Source organism: Egretta garzetta, unplaced genomic scaffold (genome assembly GCF_000687185.1).
Source record: "Egretta garzetta isolate BGI_Z169 unplaced genomic scaffold, ASM68718v1 scaffold604, whole genome shotgun sequence".
NCBI classification, from domain to species: domain Eukaryota; kingdom Metazoa; phylum Chordata; class Aves; order Pelecaniformes; family Ardeidae; genus Egretta; species Egretta garzetta.
Window position 1 is genome coordinate 579,565 of NW_009259366.1, and position 16,405 is coordinate 595,969.

General features: G+C 47.3%; 1 protein-coding gene across 1 annotated transcript in view; it reads left to right on the forward strand.

Annotated features, from left to right (window-relative positions):
• Positions 1-822: 822 nt before the first annotated feature.
• LOC104124491 (metalloprotease TIKI1) overlaps positions 823-16,405 on the forward strand; it is a 74,791-nt gene continuing 59,208 nt past the window's right edge. Inside the window, exons 1-2 of the mRNA XM_009636832.1 lie at positions 823-870; positions 1,173-1,733. Coding sequence (XP_009635127.1) covers positions 823-870; positions 1,173-1,733 — 609 coding nt within the window. The remainder of the gene's footprint in view (positions 871-1,172; positions 1,734-16,405) is intronic.

Here is a 16,405-nt window from a genome sequence, read left to right on the forward strand (position 1 = left end):
CAGATGTTTGAGTGCATCTGGAAGCCCCTCCTCTTACTTAGACATGCAAAGGCTGCCTCTTTGTGACTGCGCAGAGAGATAGAAACTGTTTGTGTCCGTTTCTCCAGTAAGGACCACTGGCGCCAGCAGGGTGCATGCTGTAGGTGGTGGAGGTCACACCTGCTGTTGGTGTAAAGTGACTTGGCAGAATCCATTTTGCCCGATCTGCTGTCCTGGCCTGCTGGATTGCTTAGGGCTGGAGCACAGCCCTGCACTCTGGTATTCCTGGGGATCTTGTGAGGCACATTTTGCAGTGGAACAAACTTAGTCTGATTCTGACTTCCTGCTGGCTGTGGGATTTGAGAGATTTTAAAAGCTAATCTAAAGAAAGAAGCTTTTTCCTCCTCTCTGTTTAAAAGAGTATGCCCTGGAATGACAGGCCGAGTTTGGCCTGCAGAATTTCTTCCCTTATTTTCCAAGGTATTGCATGTGCTTCTCTGCCCCTAAGAAAGAGGAGAACTGGTCTGTGAGGGGTCTTGACTGTGTGTCTGCCATGTGCTACATCCCTGTGAAACTATTCCTACCTGCAAGTCTGCCTGCCAGCTGTGTTTTGTGTTACTCGTTTGTTTGGTGTCTCGCTCAGAATGGAAAGCTCTCCTGTGATGCTGCGGCACCTTCTGACTAAGTGTCACAGCAGCTTCCTTGACAAAAGGTGCCTTGCCGCGCTGAAGTGAAAGGCATCGAGGTGAAGGTGATTGAAACCCTGCTGTCCTGCTCTGCTTCAGCAAAGTGATGCCAGCTTTTGACTCAATAAAAGGTGAATAAAAGCTCCTTGCCTGGAGCATGGCCTGCTTGGACTGTGCTCTGCTGCTGGTTTTGGCAGATATCCAGGTGATGAGCTGGGGTGACGTTACTGTTGAGAAGACCCAGGGTTGCCTTTCAGGAGGAGGAAGCCAGGTCCAATCTTCCTGTGTTTTTAATTAATAAAAACTGAATTTTGACCTGAAGACCTGAGAAAAAGAATGGTCAAAGAGGACTCTGTGTGAGCAAAGCTGCTTTAGAAAAAGTCCATGCTGGCAAGGTGCTGAGCCAGGTGACCTGCTGGCTTGGCACCGGGTTTTCCTTTAGCCCTGTACGGCAGTGGCCTGGTGTGAATGTCTGTACTTACTCAGCTGTGTTTCCCTCTCCCCCAGCAAAGCGAGCTGAACTCCTTCCTGTGGACCATCAAGAGAGATCCCCCATCTTACTTCTTTGGCACCATCCATGTCCCGTACACGCGTGTCTGGGACTTCATCCCAGAGAACTCCAAGAAGGCCTTTCAGCAGAGCCATATCGTGTACTTCGAGCTGGACCTCACTGACCCCTACACCATCTCAGCTCTCACCAGCTGCCAGCTCCTGCCGCAGGGGAAGAACCTCCAGGACGTGCTGCCCCGTGACATCTACCGACGGCTCAAGCGGCACCTGGAATACGTGAAGCTCATGATGCCGTCCTGGATGACCCCGGACCAGCGGGGCAAAGGGCTGTACGCAGACTACCTCTTCAATGCCATTGCTGGCAACTGGGAGCGGAAGAGGCCGGTGTGGGTGATGCTGATGGTGAACTCTCTGACAGAAGTGGACATCAAGTCGCGAGGCGTGCCCGTCCTGGATCTGTACCTGGCCCAGGAAGCGGAGCGGCTGAGGAAGCAAACGGGTGCCGTGGAGAAAGTGGAGGAGCAGTGCCACCCACTCAATGGGCTGAACTTCTCCCAGGTGAGATGGAGTGGCGTGCAGGGTGCCAGGCTGGCTGCTCGGGTGGATATCCCAGCAGCAAGAGCACGGGCTGGAGCATGGGGTAAGTGCTTTCTACCCAGAGACTTGTGTTTGCTCCCTGCAGCCCATGCCTCTGCCTGTGCCCTCCGGAGGGTTTGCTAGGTGTGGGAGTTCAGGCCACATCCTAAGTTCATTTACACCTGGCCTGGGGAGACCTCTCTCCTCTTCCTTGGGCAGGCTTGGGGCAGGCTCCACCCTGAGAGGCACTGGACCTTTGGCTGTCTGCTCTCTGACCCTGGCTGGGCTGCCCTGCAGGAGCCTGGGGCAGGCTGGGGCTCGCTGTCTAAACTGGCTTTTGTAATAGCTAGTTAAGAAGAAAGCGAGTTAAGAAAAAAGTTGCGATCACTTTGGGGAAGCAGGGGTGCTGTGAGTAAAGATGAGAAACAACCGCTTGTTGGAAAGGTGTCCCAGTGGACCGCTCAGTGCCTTCAGAAATACCATCCCATCCTCTACATTGGGAAAAGTGTTTTTTGGTTTTGTTTTGGTTTGGTTTTTTCCCTTTGAGACAAGGTGAGGGTCAGCACAGCTTCCTTCAGGGAACTCCACAGGCTAGTGCAGGCCCTCGCACAAATGCCTTTGTGTTTACAGACTGGCTGGAGTTCAGGACCGCTGTTCATCCAGTGTCACACCAGGCAAGCAGAATGACTTCTGTGTTGTCCATGTGTTGGATGGGGTAGTCATGGGCTCTCCTCTCTGAACTAAATACACCAGGGAGCAGTGTCTGTTGCTGTCTCTGCCTGCCTGGTGCAGGCATAAGGTTGCTCTCTGGCCTGGGGTACCTTTGCTGCAGCAAGGTGCTAGTTTGGGGAGAGGAAGTCATGTTTGCTTAGGAATAGGTGAGACCTGCTGTTGAAGCATGCCCTGGTAATCCAGGTGGTGGGAGGACCTTTGGTCACAGTGTGGGGAGTTTCAACTGATGCCTGACCCTTTCCTCAGCATCCTGAAGCCTGTCCCATCACTGATGCAGTTTCCCTTGCTGGAAGGGTAGGAGCAGAAGGCGGGGTGCAGCCCAGCAAGGGCAGGGACAGCAGTTCACAGCAGATGTCAGAAGTGCTGCTACCCTGGCCAATCTTGGCAGGGGGCCATGGTGCAAGGAATAGCATGGCAGCCCAGGTGCATCACTTGTGCAGTCTTTAACTGCAGGCCAGGCATCTGCACTCCTCTCTTTCCTTGTTTGGAGCTCAGCAGACTCATTCACATCTCCAGTCTTTTGCTTAACTGTGCTTTGAATCCTTGTGCTGTTGCTGTTTTTTACTTGCAGCCACCCAAGGAATGAGCTGGGAAGTCCCATCTCCTCCAGCTCTTACCTGGTTCAGGCTTTATTAATATTATTGCCTTTGTTTTTCTTTTGCTGACACTGCCCCTCTGGTTTAGTATGAAGGGGGGAGGAGGGAAGGGAGGGACATGTGCCTTCTCTGCTGCCTTGTAAAACAGTGGTAGGTAGGCTGAAAAACTCAGGTTGCAAGTCATGTCCCCGCTAAGCTTATGCAACTGTTGACACTTACCTTAGGCCTTCACGCAGCTCTCTTCAAAGAGCTGCTGTTGCTGTGCTGTTTTGCAGGTGGAATAAATACCATGTGAGCTGTGAAGCTGTGTGGGGTGGGGACACAGAGCTGCAACATCCCGAGTTGCCCAACCAGGTGACATTTGTTGTGAGAGCCCAGCTGAGGGGATCAGGGTAATCAGAGCTGCAGAAGAAACTTGGCTCTCATCAGGAAAATCGCAGCTGGTGATTACCCCGGGGTGGGTGGAGATGTGTATGTGCATCACACGAGCTGCTGCTTCTCCCATGCTTGCTCGCTTCCAGGGGGGAGGAGCACGCAGTCCCTTGTGGGAGCAGGTCTGGAGCAGCTACTGCACCGCAAATTCACACTCTCGCTTCTGCCCGCTACTAGATTTCCAGTACAGGCAGCTGAAGGAAAAGGAGAACCAGAGACAGATGGTGCCAATTTCATGGTTGTTTCAGAACCTGGCTTGTGAACTCTCATGGCTGGCAATTCTGTAAATCTTTGATTTCAGAGCTTTCTTCCCAGTTTGTTCAGGCAGTTGAGTTAATTATGTGTTTAATATAAACCAAACAAAGACTTTGAAATAGGCTCTTTGAAAATTAATTCCTTTGGTATTGTGCTGCTGTCTGGGAACCCCCAGCATCAGACCACTTCAGTGTCTGCCTTTCAAGTGAGCGAACACACAAGAACCTACAAACTTCTGCTGGGGTAGATGGGGACACAAAACCATAAGGAATGGTCTAATCCTCTTCAAGAAATGCTTTTTTGTTCCAGCAGAGTCATAGAGAGATGATTTACTTGGCAGAGAAGCAAATTAATTGCTCTCAGATAATGTTTCTGCATAGGATTTGCTCTTTCTTTCACTCACAGGTTGTACTGCCTTGTGAGGAGGACTCCCAGGCCACTTACAAGCAATACGTTATTAGCTAGGTCCCTATTTTGATCCAGACTATCGGACAAGGCCTGGTTGGTGTGGGTATGTTATTGCAGGTGAAGGTCTGGAACAGTTTGTCATTGATTGTCTCCATGGGGTTGCATAATGCTCACTGACTGCAAAGCGTAGACAAACCCAAGCTAGAGACATCCTTCTCCTCCTTGTGAAGAGAGAGGACAAAAATAAAATAAACAATCCCACACAGACAATGGCTAACACTGCCTGTCATGGGGCTCTTTTCTGTGGCTATATTTGTTTCAGTTCCCTCTTTATCTTTTGTTTTATGACTCTCTTATTTTACCTGCCAAATCTCTCTGTTCTTGCTCAACTCAGGCTGGCTGTCCATATATCCAGGCCATAAAAGTATCATTTCTATACGGTACATAATGATGTGTACACAATCTGTGAAATACTTTACTGCCTCAATCCCTCTCTCTTGTTCCAAGATCCATGCAACTTTAGGGAGTTTGGAAAGATTAGTCTGTCTCCATGCCAGGGCCACAGTGTTTATTTTCCTGTTTCATGCTGTTCCTATCCTAGTTTGCCTTAAAGACTTTTTTCTCCCACCCCATCTTCTTTCGTGGGTAGTGCCTCTCTTATTGCAATACCCTGTAAGGATGCAGGACTCGTTCCTAGCAGCATCTGGGCTTCTAGAAGATAAAAGGCTTTGTAGCTATATGCAATCTGCCACTGCTGACTTCTAGCACTGGAGTCAGTCCCTCAGACCTGCCAACTGTTCCTTTCAAGTTAAGCGTGTGCTTACATGTTTGCTGGATTGGAGGCATTAGTGCTCCAGCCTAAAGCCCATGCAGCTTTGCTGTTGGCTCCAGCTGTAGCGTCATGACGTCAGTTTGGTATTGGCTCAGAAAATGAGCTGACCTTGGCCCACACTGTGCCATGCACTTGTAAACAGGCTGTGCTTTGGCACACTTGCATGGTGTCCCGGCTGTGTTTCTTGCAGACAAATTTGAGCTTGAACATGAGAAGTTTGGGTTTGTTTCTACCCTCTGCACGGGACTGAGGTTTAAGCATGTAAACACTGTCCTCCTGTCACCACTTCCTAGCCAAGACCTCGGTTGGTTTGGCTTCTCCAAACTTGGGACGCTTGGTGGAAGACACTACCTGTTAGCTGTTCTTGATTTAAGAATTGTTTTCCCCACGTGGCTTTCCTGTGTCCAGACCTTGCACAGCACTCTGTTCCTACTTGAGTATTTGAATACATGGCTACATCTTAAAAGTAGTCTTCAAAGCTGCTTGAGTGGCAGTAGAAAGCAGGGAGCCGCTAAGGACTGACTGTTCCTGAAATCCTGGTTCCAGCTCTGGGACTGACCACTTTAAAGTCTTGTCTCTTGCATCTTTCAGCCACTTACTCATACAGTTAGTTGCAGATGATAGAAAATGAAGCAAAAGCTTCTATGATCGATCATCTTGCATTAATTCAGATATTAATTGTTCATGTCTCTCCTCAAAGAGCAACAAAGTGCTGAGATATTCCTGCTTTTCTTCAAAGGGTTCCCAGTTCTTCCAAGTTCTGCACCACTAGCACAACTCTTGTGAGAGATGTAGACTCCTGCCTAGCAAATGCAAGCCTCCTGACTTAACAGCAACATCATTTTTCTTGCTTCATCTATGTACCCACTTGGGTGAAAGGGCCATCCTTGATAGCCCCTGGTATCATGTAGGAGCAGTGCACATTTGTGGGGAAAGTAGGAAGCCAAGACACCACTGCCTTGTTATGTGTGGAGGAGGGACTGGTTTGGTTTTTTCCCATTCTAAGGAAGTTAGAGAAACAGCAGTGGTAGCATGAAATTAGGTCCAAAAGATAGGATATGATATTGGAGATAATTGTTCTAGTCTCCTCATTTCAAACCAAGGGCTTTTTTTCTGCATTGAGTTGATCGATTATAATATTTGCCTTTTAATTTCCGGGGCAATGAGGTCAGGTCTGGCAGCGTTCACATTCACAAGCCAGTTCAGGCTCACCTTTGACAACAGCAGTAACAGAGAACCTCAGAGAAAGGAAGAGCATGGAGAGGTACATGGTGGGAGCTCTGCAAGGAACAGTTCAGATGCAAACTTGGAGCAAAGCGAAGAGCAGTTGTTTGATGAAAGAGCTGACAGAAGAGCGGAGCACTCACTGCTGAACAAGTTGGACAGGACATTACTTGTGGTAACCTGATTGCATCTTCTGCCCTGAGGGTGTAACTTCAAGACCTATGTGTGAGGAACAGCCCTCCCTCCTCAGGTGATGGGAACATCAGGGTTTTCTGCCACATGAGCTGGAGCTGAAACAACTGAATTGATCCTGTATGCACCTTTGGCTGCTGGAGGCTTTGACCTAAGTTTGGTTTTGTTTTCAGTTTGTGTGTAGACACACCTGCAGCCCCCTGGTCTAGACATCAGGGAAGGGGAATGGGCTGGCTGGTGGGAACCAAAATAGCTAAGGCTTTGCACTTCTACTGTCATAATTAGAGTTTAGTTAAGATCTTATTAACTACCTGGGGAGTTCAGGGTTCTTCTCTGGGTGAGAGTAAAAGGGGAATTCAGTTGCTGACCTTCTGTCTCTGCATTCAGAAGGATGGAGACTTTGTTCCAAACGGCCTGGACTCTGTGGTAGGGCTTTGAAATCCCAAACTGTGCATTTTACTGTGGCACCAGTTTGTGCTGGTCACATGTGCTATTATAAGCTCATTGCATTTGCACTCTCTGCGACTATGAACTAGCTGTTTTTTCCCATTAAAAATGCCCTTTGCTCAGCATATTACACAGCAGAAACGGAAGACATCAGGCGGTAAATGTCGCTTCATTTCTCCTTGCAGCTCCCACACACAGCCCCTTGCCTGTGGCTAGCTCCCAGCGTTACAACGTGAGTGTGCCAACACACTTTTCCTCTCTCCCTGGTTAGCCCGGGCTGGGAGATGAGTTGTGTGCACTGCTCTGAGAATGCTCGTGACTGGGTTATCCTGCTGTCCTCCGACAAGTCCACGCAGTGGCACACAAGGCAGACACACTCCTTGGCATTTGAGATCCTCTAGCTTTGGGTGAGACTACTGCTACGGCAGAGGAGCATAGCCCTGTCGGCAGGCTGAGAGGGGTCCTGGGCACCAGAGGCCACTCCAGGGAGCACACAGAAGGCCTGGGATGGATGCTTTTTGGAGCTACTCAACCATCAGTGAGGAGTGTGGAGCAAGGAGGGGATGGTTCAGCCGGTCAGAGTGTCATGCACCTCTGTTGCTAAGCTTTGATCTGCATGTTCTCAGGTCTTGGTGCAGACTTACAGTGATCGGTCATGGTGTCCTGACACTGCGGCTCCATCTGACATCTGATCCTGAGGGCTCACTACTTTCTGCCCATTACTAAACCCAATGTGTGGGACTGTAGTTGCCAGCTTTTCCCTTGGACAGCAAGATTGCAACTAGTCTGGACAACCTAAAGGCACATGCTTGCAGAGCTGAAGAAGACCGATTCCTTTCTGATCTAAGAACTGGATTGCACTGCTGTCACCCTCCCATCCAGCAGCTGTAGTGTGGTTCCTTTTTGGCCCAGACTGGATTGCCGGGTCCATGGGGATCCCACTTGGCTCCTGCATCCCAGTGACAGGGTTTCTGTCCCATGGCAATAGTTTCAAAGACTAATTTTGGTTTTCCTCAACGAGCTTGGACACATTCAGACCAACAATACAGCCCAGCTTCAGCTTTCAGCTGTTTGATTTTGTGAGGATTTGTATTCCACCAAAGAGCCTCGGCTATCAACTTTCTCTACCTTGTGCAGGTACTGTAACTTTAATCAGTTTGTCCTTTAATGTTCTTTTTGTTAAATGAAGCAAAGGGAGCCTGTTGAGCCTGTCCCAGTGGGGCATGTTTTCCATGTTAACTGTTCCCTCAGCTCTTTCCAGGCCTAGCAGCATCTGTCTTGCATTGTGGCAGTCAGGCCTGTGCTTGGCGCAGCGGTATTGTCACTATCTTCATCTTTCCTTGTTTATGCATCTGAGTTTGTCTGTGGCTCATTCAGGCACAGTGGTTTTCTGAGAGCTCATGCTTGGAGGATTCAAAGTCCTTCTTGCTCTCACTGTTTCCCAGGAAAGGGTGAGTGTTACTCTTCTTGTTGTGGTCCGGTCCCTGTCTGCTCCGTGGCCAAGACGAACTGCAAGCCAGCAGACAACCTCTGTTTTAAAAAAGAGATCCAGATTACACAACACCCCTGCTCTCTCCCCCTAATTAGTTTGCTCCCCTGACCTTTGTTTTATCTGCAGAATCCATTCATGATAGAGTTGGGGTTTGTTGGGGTTTTTTTGCCGTCTGGGTTGTTGACGTGTATGTTGAATACTGTATGGCAAAGAACTTCCTCTGCAGAGGTCTTCAGAAGCTCACACAGTTGTTTCTCATCTGCATTTATATTTTCAAGTCTAGTGGTTACCATTTTGTTTCCCCTGTCTTCAGTATGTGTTGGTTTTGTATTTCTCTGAATTCCTCTGCCATACACTTTATTCTCAAGTCTGTTCACTGATGCTATTGCCTTTACCAAGTAGACTTGAAAGCTCACAAAAAGCTATCAGGATTTTTGGAAAGGGTATGGTTTCTATTACCCTTGTTGTCTTGCAATTTTCTATAATCCTATAATTATTTCCTATAATCTTCATGAAGGCTTTTATTAGCTAGTTAGAAAGGTTGATTGCAAGTAGGATGAGGAGGCTGAAACACAATTTTAAGATGTCTATTGCTTTATCTGGCCTAATGCAGAAAGGGAGCAGCAGGAACAATTTTTCACTGTTTTTGATAACAGAGGAAAGGTTGCATCCCTCAGTAAAATTATTATCAGACAGCAGGCTTAGCAGGTAGATGCATGTCCTCACCAGACAGCATTCATTTTCAGTATGCCTGGATGACAGATGCTCAAACACCAAGACGTGTGAACAGTTTCAAAGGGATTAGACAGGTTGATGAAGGATAGTCACACCAGGGAGGCTCTTACATATACCAAATGCTGCCCCTGGCTCAGAACATCCCTCAGCTCCTGACAGCTTGAACTGAGGGTAGGTGCCAGGGGAAGGACCGTGTCATAGGTGCCCTGCCATCATTGGAGATAGGGTACTGGGCTTCTGCCCCATTGGGCAGGTGTGGGAAGGTCACTCCCAAAATGTAACTGAGGCTGCATTTCCCAGAGGGGTAGCCAAAGTGAGCTGCTGAAACAAAGGGCATGAATTCTCTCTGGAGATGCTGAGCTATGCCGGCAGTGCCAGTGAGGACAGAGCATGTTCATCCATCTGGGCCTGGCTAGGTGTCCTGTACGAGACTTGCCTGGTGCCAGGCTCTCCTGGGAGTGCTGGTAGCTGGCTGCCTGCTCTCCTTGCTTCTGGTCATCCTGCTTGCTTTTGGAAGAGAGATGCCAGGGCAGGCTGGGCATCTGGGTTAGTGTTGCCATCACCCATGCATGTGCTGTGCTTTCGGAAAGCAGCAGCTCTTCCTTCTGGGTTACCAGGTGAGATGGTGCTCCCAGGGAAGCAACAGCCCCTTTTCCTTCCAAAGCATGGCCCTGGCATGTGTGATGGTCCTGCATGCAGCACCTGCAGCCCGGGTTACGCTCTGTGTCATGGTGCATCTGTCCAGTCTCCTGGAGCATGCAGTGTGCGCAGGCAGATGCTTGGAGACTTGTCCTGAGACAAGTGGCACTATGAGTTGGTGCTCTAACATAGCAGCCTTCAAGCTCCATTGGCTTGCTGGGAACAGGAGGTGGGCTTGGAAGATGATAATGAACAGGACAGCCAACCTAAGCTTGCCAGTGTCCCTGTTGGAGCACTCAGATGTCCACATTTCCTTCCTTTTCATGAGGGTTACCTTTTTTGAGCATGCAGAGGTCAAATGTGAACAGAAAACAGTGTGGCAAGCAGTTGGCTGTGCAGTCTGAAACCAGGGAGAGGTTTATGAAGGGATCCATCCATGCAACTTAAGAACAGTCCTGTCAATTAAAACCAAATGCATAATAGTGTTTAGTCTGCAATTTACTGTGATCACAATCCTGTCATATAACTGTGCAAGGGAAGATTTAGGTAGCTTGCCTTGTGCATTTCTTAGTCTCTGTACTCTGCTCTAACAAGATTAGAAGGATTGCTAGCTTTGGCCAAAATGCAAATTAATCTTTGGTAAAAAAAGACACACTGTTTCAGACTGGACTTACATGAAGTGTCTGGTAAATGCATTACAGGAACGTTGTAGCAAATTATTTTTTTTAATGGCAGCTTTTATGTGTTTTTGTGTTGACCTATTTTGCTTTCTGAACATGGTTCTTTTTGCACAGAGGCTACATCATCAGTGGATTCAGTACTGGAGTCTGATTTTCGTCTTACTCAAACCCTTAATTTCTGTTTGGATTATTTATAATTTATCAGTGTGTCCACTCCCCTCGTGTCCCCCAAACAGTACCATGTTATAAAATTATTTATACATCTTTATGGACCATCAGGCTGTCAAAGCTCAAATCAGCTGGGTTTACAATTGCATGTCAAGTCTGGCTGATTTTGCTGCAAATGAATAGGTGCTACCAGGTGTTACTTGATCCAGACAGCAAGTGTCATCCCATGGATGTTCCTCTCTCCCAAAGGGAAAAGCTGAGGTGCTGGCTGCCTTTGCTGGGTATGTCTGGTGGTGAGATGTCCTCATACTGGCCACTTGCAATAGCTGTAGTGAGAGACCCCACTGAGATGCGTGGCTCATGGGGAGAGCGTTGTGCCCTGTCACTGTCTTGAGAGTGCACCAAGTACGGTTAGCCCCCTCCACCTTTCAGAAGTGGCACTTGGTGGCTTACTGGGATATCACACAGGATGAGCCATCCTACCCGCACCAAGGAGGTGGGTTTCATGGTGTGCTCCACTTGGCTGAGCAAGGAGCCCACTCTGAGCATGGGTCAAACCCGTTTTCACTCATGCTTCAGGCAGGGCAGCATGGGACTGCATCACTACAGCTCCCTGGCTTTGCTTCTCTGGCACATTGTAGCATTTTAAAGACCTTCCTGAAAGCTCAGAGGAAGTGTTTGGACTTCTTCTGGGAACCAAGTATTATACATCTTTATGGACCATCAGGCTGTCAAAGCTCAAATCAGCTGGGTTTACAATTGCATGTCAAGTCTGGCTGATTTTGCTGCAAATGAATAGGTGCTACCAGGTGTTACTTGATCCAGACAGCAAGTGTCATCCCATGGATGTTCCTCTCTCCCAAAGGGAAAAGCTGAGGTGCTGGCTGCCTTTGCTGGGTATGTCTGGTGGTGAGATGTCCTCATACTGGCCACTTGCAATAGCTGTAGTGAGAGACCCCACTGAGATGCGTGGCTCATGGGGAGAGCGTTGTGCCCTGTCACTGTCTTGAGAGTGCACCAAGTACGGTTAGCCCCCTCCACCTTTCAGAAGTGGCACTTGGTGGCTTACTGGGATATCACACAGGATGAGCCATCCTACCCGCACCAAGGAGGTGGGTTTCATGGTGTGCTCCACTTGGCTGAGCAAGGAGCCCACTCTGAGCATGGGTCAAACCCGTTTTCACTCATGCTTCAGGCAGGGCAGCATGGGACTGCATCACTACAGCTCCCTGGCTTTGCTTCTCTGGCACATTGTAGCATTTTAAAGACCTTCCTGAAAGCTCAGAGGAAGTGTTTGGACTTCTTCTGGGAACCAAGTATATAAATAACACCAGAAGCTCTGAACTAGAGCTGAAGCCCTGCAGTGACGTGCTGCTGGATGTGTCCCAGCACAGAGTGTTGTTGAGGACCTTGATACTCATGCTACAGCCCTGGAGTCATCTGATTCACTGTAGGCCAAATTTTCAGTTGTTTCAAGTAAAAGCTTTATGTCCTAAGCATCTCCCTGCCTCTCCACCTCCAAACCTTTCATCAGACCGTTGAGTTCTGCCTCCCCGGTACACCTGAAGAATACAGGGTGAAAAGCAGGTTTTATTATTGCTTTGAGCTTCTCTTCTACTTGTTTTTCAAGGGGGAGCTCGCTAAATCACTCAGGTGCTCAAAATCCACTGGTCTCTTCCCACAGTTTTACCCCTCTGCCATGCACCCAGAAGGACAGGTATGTCAGAATCCAATGGTAAAGAAGCCTAAAGCACCTTAGCTTTCCACAGATTCACAGGATCAGCACAAAACTAACTCTTCCAAGGTCTTTCACTAGACATCTCAGGGCTTTGGGAAGGCTTGAAACTGTGGTTGCCAGCACGCTTGACCAGGGTCTGTCTCAGCAGGGAAGACATGCCCTCAGCCAGCACTAGACACACAGAGGTTTGCTACTGGTGTTCTGAGCTCAGTTTTGAAGCTCTTACCGTATTCTGGCCAAAGCAACCCATTCTGCTGGGAATGTGCAGCAGTTTGATGACCTGTGTGCATTGATTAACCTCAGCTTTGTGATATCCCATGTCTGTAATCATACAAGAATGCCCCCTCACTTCCATGTGTGCCAGGGGAAGTTTCTGCTCATGGAGTTTCAGGGTATCCCCCAAAGTGCAAACATACAAATTCCTCTGTAGCTCTTTGAGAGAGGAACTGAAGTCCTGCCACTGTTTGTATGTCTGGTAAAAGAGTCTCTGGGGCTTCTAGGACTGAGATTTCTGTACTCAAGCAGTTGCAGACAACCTGAGGTGAGGTATATCTATACTGTCCTTGAGACCATTGTAGGTACCTGATAGACAGGTAGTGTACCTTTCAGTCTTGCATTGGTGAGAGGTGACTAAGCAGACCGGTTTCTCCCAGTCTGGCTGCTTGCTCCTAGCCTCTCACCAGTCCATGGTCTGTGACAGGTTGAGTGTTTCAACAAATTGCACTGGGTGCAGCATTTCCAGTTTCCCAAGTGCATTTCCAGATTTCCAAGAGCCCACACAAAGGCTTAACCCTGCAAAATGCAGGCATGTAAGGAGTGGTTGGGAGCTGCTGATGGAGGCATTACTGCTGAAACAATTCATACAGTACAGCCTAAGTCTGGGCTCCTGGGCAGTCTGCTGCTCAGCCAGTGTACTTGTTAGACAAGAGTAGTTTGATAACAAGTTTCATCCCTGTGTGAATTCTCAAGGCCTGTTTATTAAGATAAATGGGCTATTGTTATAGCTGGAGTCCAGTGGGATGAGTTGTGTTCTTGAAGTATTTAAAAATAAAGTAGCTACAGCTATGCTTTCTAGGAAGCATGAAAGGGAGAAAGAAGAGAGGGTAACACCATGTATCTTTTTATTTGCTGTGAAGCTGTTGGTAAGTTAAGAGAAGACATGAAAAGCCCAAGGTTGTTAGCTGATCATCAACCACACAGGGGACTGAAGTACTTGTTATCAGTGTTGCACAGTGCCTAGGTGAGCAGCTCCTTGACAATCTGCCAGAGGAGAAGAAAGAGAAAAAATGTACTTCAATTTAGGTATTTCAGGTATGTTTTTGCAGCACTGGAAGAAACCTGTTCACCTAAAACACGTAGGTGAATAATACTCTATCTAGAAGGTATTACAGCTGGCTTGTAGTAATGCAATTTATGACCTCATCCAGGTTAATAAAAATTAATTAATCACTGAACTCAAAAGTTTGTTTGCTTAGGCACAAGTAATCATGACTGAACTTAATTTGCTATGTGAAAGGGGAATATGTAGTCCCAACCAATAATATGTATGATTGGTGCTTTAAGGGGGCCCAGTTTCCCCAAGCTGAAAATAATTATAGGCCAAATAAAGTGGGAGGAAAAACTTAAGCATAAAAATGTGAATGATAATTGGGAGTTGTTCAAGAATCTAGTATTAGATCCCTGAGAAACCACAGTTCTGCATCTGCAAAGATGAATTCCTTAGTTAAAAAAAGCTGTTTTGGTTAACAGAGGAGATGAAAGCAGCAATAAAAAACCCAAAATACAACAAATGGAAAAAACAGAGGAAGCAACGTGGACAAGTAATCTGCAAGGAAATGCAGACAATTGATGAGAGAACTGAAGGCTACCAATGGAGCGCCTTTGGGCAGTGGGTTTGGAACAATAAGAAGGGATTCTTTAAATGTATCAGGGATTCATGAAATCCTAGCAGTGGTACAGGCTCCATACTGAACAGGGTTGCAAAATTGTTGCTTATGAAATAGAAAAGGCAGAAATAACCAGTAACTATTTCTTGGTGTTTGGAAAGGAGAAGACTCTGCATTCATAGCTTGGTCATAAGGGAACATTTTCTGCTCCAGTGAGAAATTACTTCCAGTAATTAGGAAGAATGTTAAATGTCAGTGTTTTTAAATATACAAAACATTAACAATGGTTAATTTACAGTCCAGATTATTTACAGACTAAGCCAAGGAGCTATTTGAATCGTTAATATAGGCACTTGAAAAACTTCAGGGGAGTGGAACAAGCCAACTGTATCAGCATTATTCTGGGACAACAACTGGGTAGCTTGTCAGGCTGCCCAAACTTCAGTTTGCTCAAAGCATAAAAAGACTGATAGGCTCTGCAGCTGGTACAGAGCTGAGAGAAGGCAGGATGATCCCTTGAATGGGAAACCGGCCGTGTCAGACAAACATTGATAAGAGCATGATTTTTGGTGATAAATATCATCTTGTTGACATAATTATACATAGACTTGAAGGCTTCTGACTCTCTTCCTTGTGATACTCCGAAATAAGAGTACACACTAGACAAAATCAAAGTGGCTTACTTGTAAACAGCCCGGGGGAAGTGATCATTCTCATAAAATGGCTGCAGATGGAGAGTCATCCTCCACCAAGGAGGAGGGATGCTAGAAGATGCTTGTAAAGAAGTACCGCAGGTATCTGTTCCTGGCCCTGCATTACCCAGTGGCTTTGTCAGTGACGTAAATACCAAATAATTGTTTGCACAAGCACAGAGATCCTGCAGAAGGAGGGGAGGTAAGTTGTGGGAGCACAGCTGAGTCACCTGGAAAGCTGGGCTCCTCTAATGCTGTTAAATGCAAAGCTGTGCATCTAGGACAAATAAGCTACTAAGGCTGGAGGCCTTATCTGGAATACACTGATGGTGCAAAGGGCTTGGAAGATAACTAGTGAACATGACTGCCAAGCCCAGTCCTGTAGCTGAGAGAGAGATTGCAGTCCTCAGGTGAGTGGTAGAGCAGGGGAGAAATGTGCTGGGGAGCCCAGTGCAGAAACACCGCTTAGTCCTGGTGTCAGCACTTCTGAGAACATTGAAGAATTGGAGCAAGGTCGTAGAAGAGCTACACAATTGATTTGGGATCTGAAGAGCACGGCTGTACAACAGGAGAGTAAACAAACTTGATCTATAAAGTTGTTTGTAGAGAAACTGACAAGTCATTTCATGAGCATTCTCAGGTCTTTGTCTGAGGAAGAGGGACAATGCAGCAAAAGCCCCAGGTCCACTGGCCTAGCTGCTGAGGTATACATGCTATCAGCATCAATATAATTCGTTTCTGCTGAAGGCAATTAGCCGGTTGAACAAATTTCCTTAGGACCTGGTGGAATTGCCATCATTCAGGCTTTACATCGCTACCAAATAGCTTGCTGAAACAGAAAAGATTGCTAGGTAGTGTTGAAAGGCTGCTGATTCATGCATGGAATCAATGTATATTTTGTTCTGTCTTATGAAATACCAATTTGGGGCATTTAGACATCTGCAATTAAGGCTAGACAAGCAGTTTAAAGAAGCTTCCAGATTCTTGGTTTTTGTAGATCTTTTCTGTAATCAGATTGAAGCTTCGTAAGTTTGTTGTCAGTGCCAGTGTGATTTTCTTTATGCTAATCTGAATCCAGACTTTTTTTTTTGACAATGAGACATAGGACAAGAAATTGCTACAAAACAGAGGTACTGTGACTTTAGTGCAGGGCAGGCAGGAGAGGGGGGAAGCTGCAGGTCAAAGCTGTGTGCTTTCTGCTGCACATCTTTGGATGGGCTGAACTTTCCTAGGAGCACTGAAACAACACCACCAAGCAGAGCAGTCTGTGCTTGAGGTACTGGAGGCCTTTGCTAGCCAATTTCAAATGCCCTCAGGCAGCAGCCAAATGTGTGTGTAGGTGTGAGAGGGACCAAAAGACTTCGAGGGCTGCATTCAGTGCTGCAATACCTGCAGACAAAGATCCCTAAGGAACAGGCACCAGCTCTTCTGGGCTCTGTTTACCTTCTTAACAAGGAATGAAGTGGGACCATAAAGCTATAATGCTGCCTGGGAGCCACATTCCTG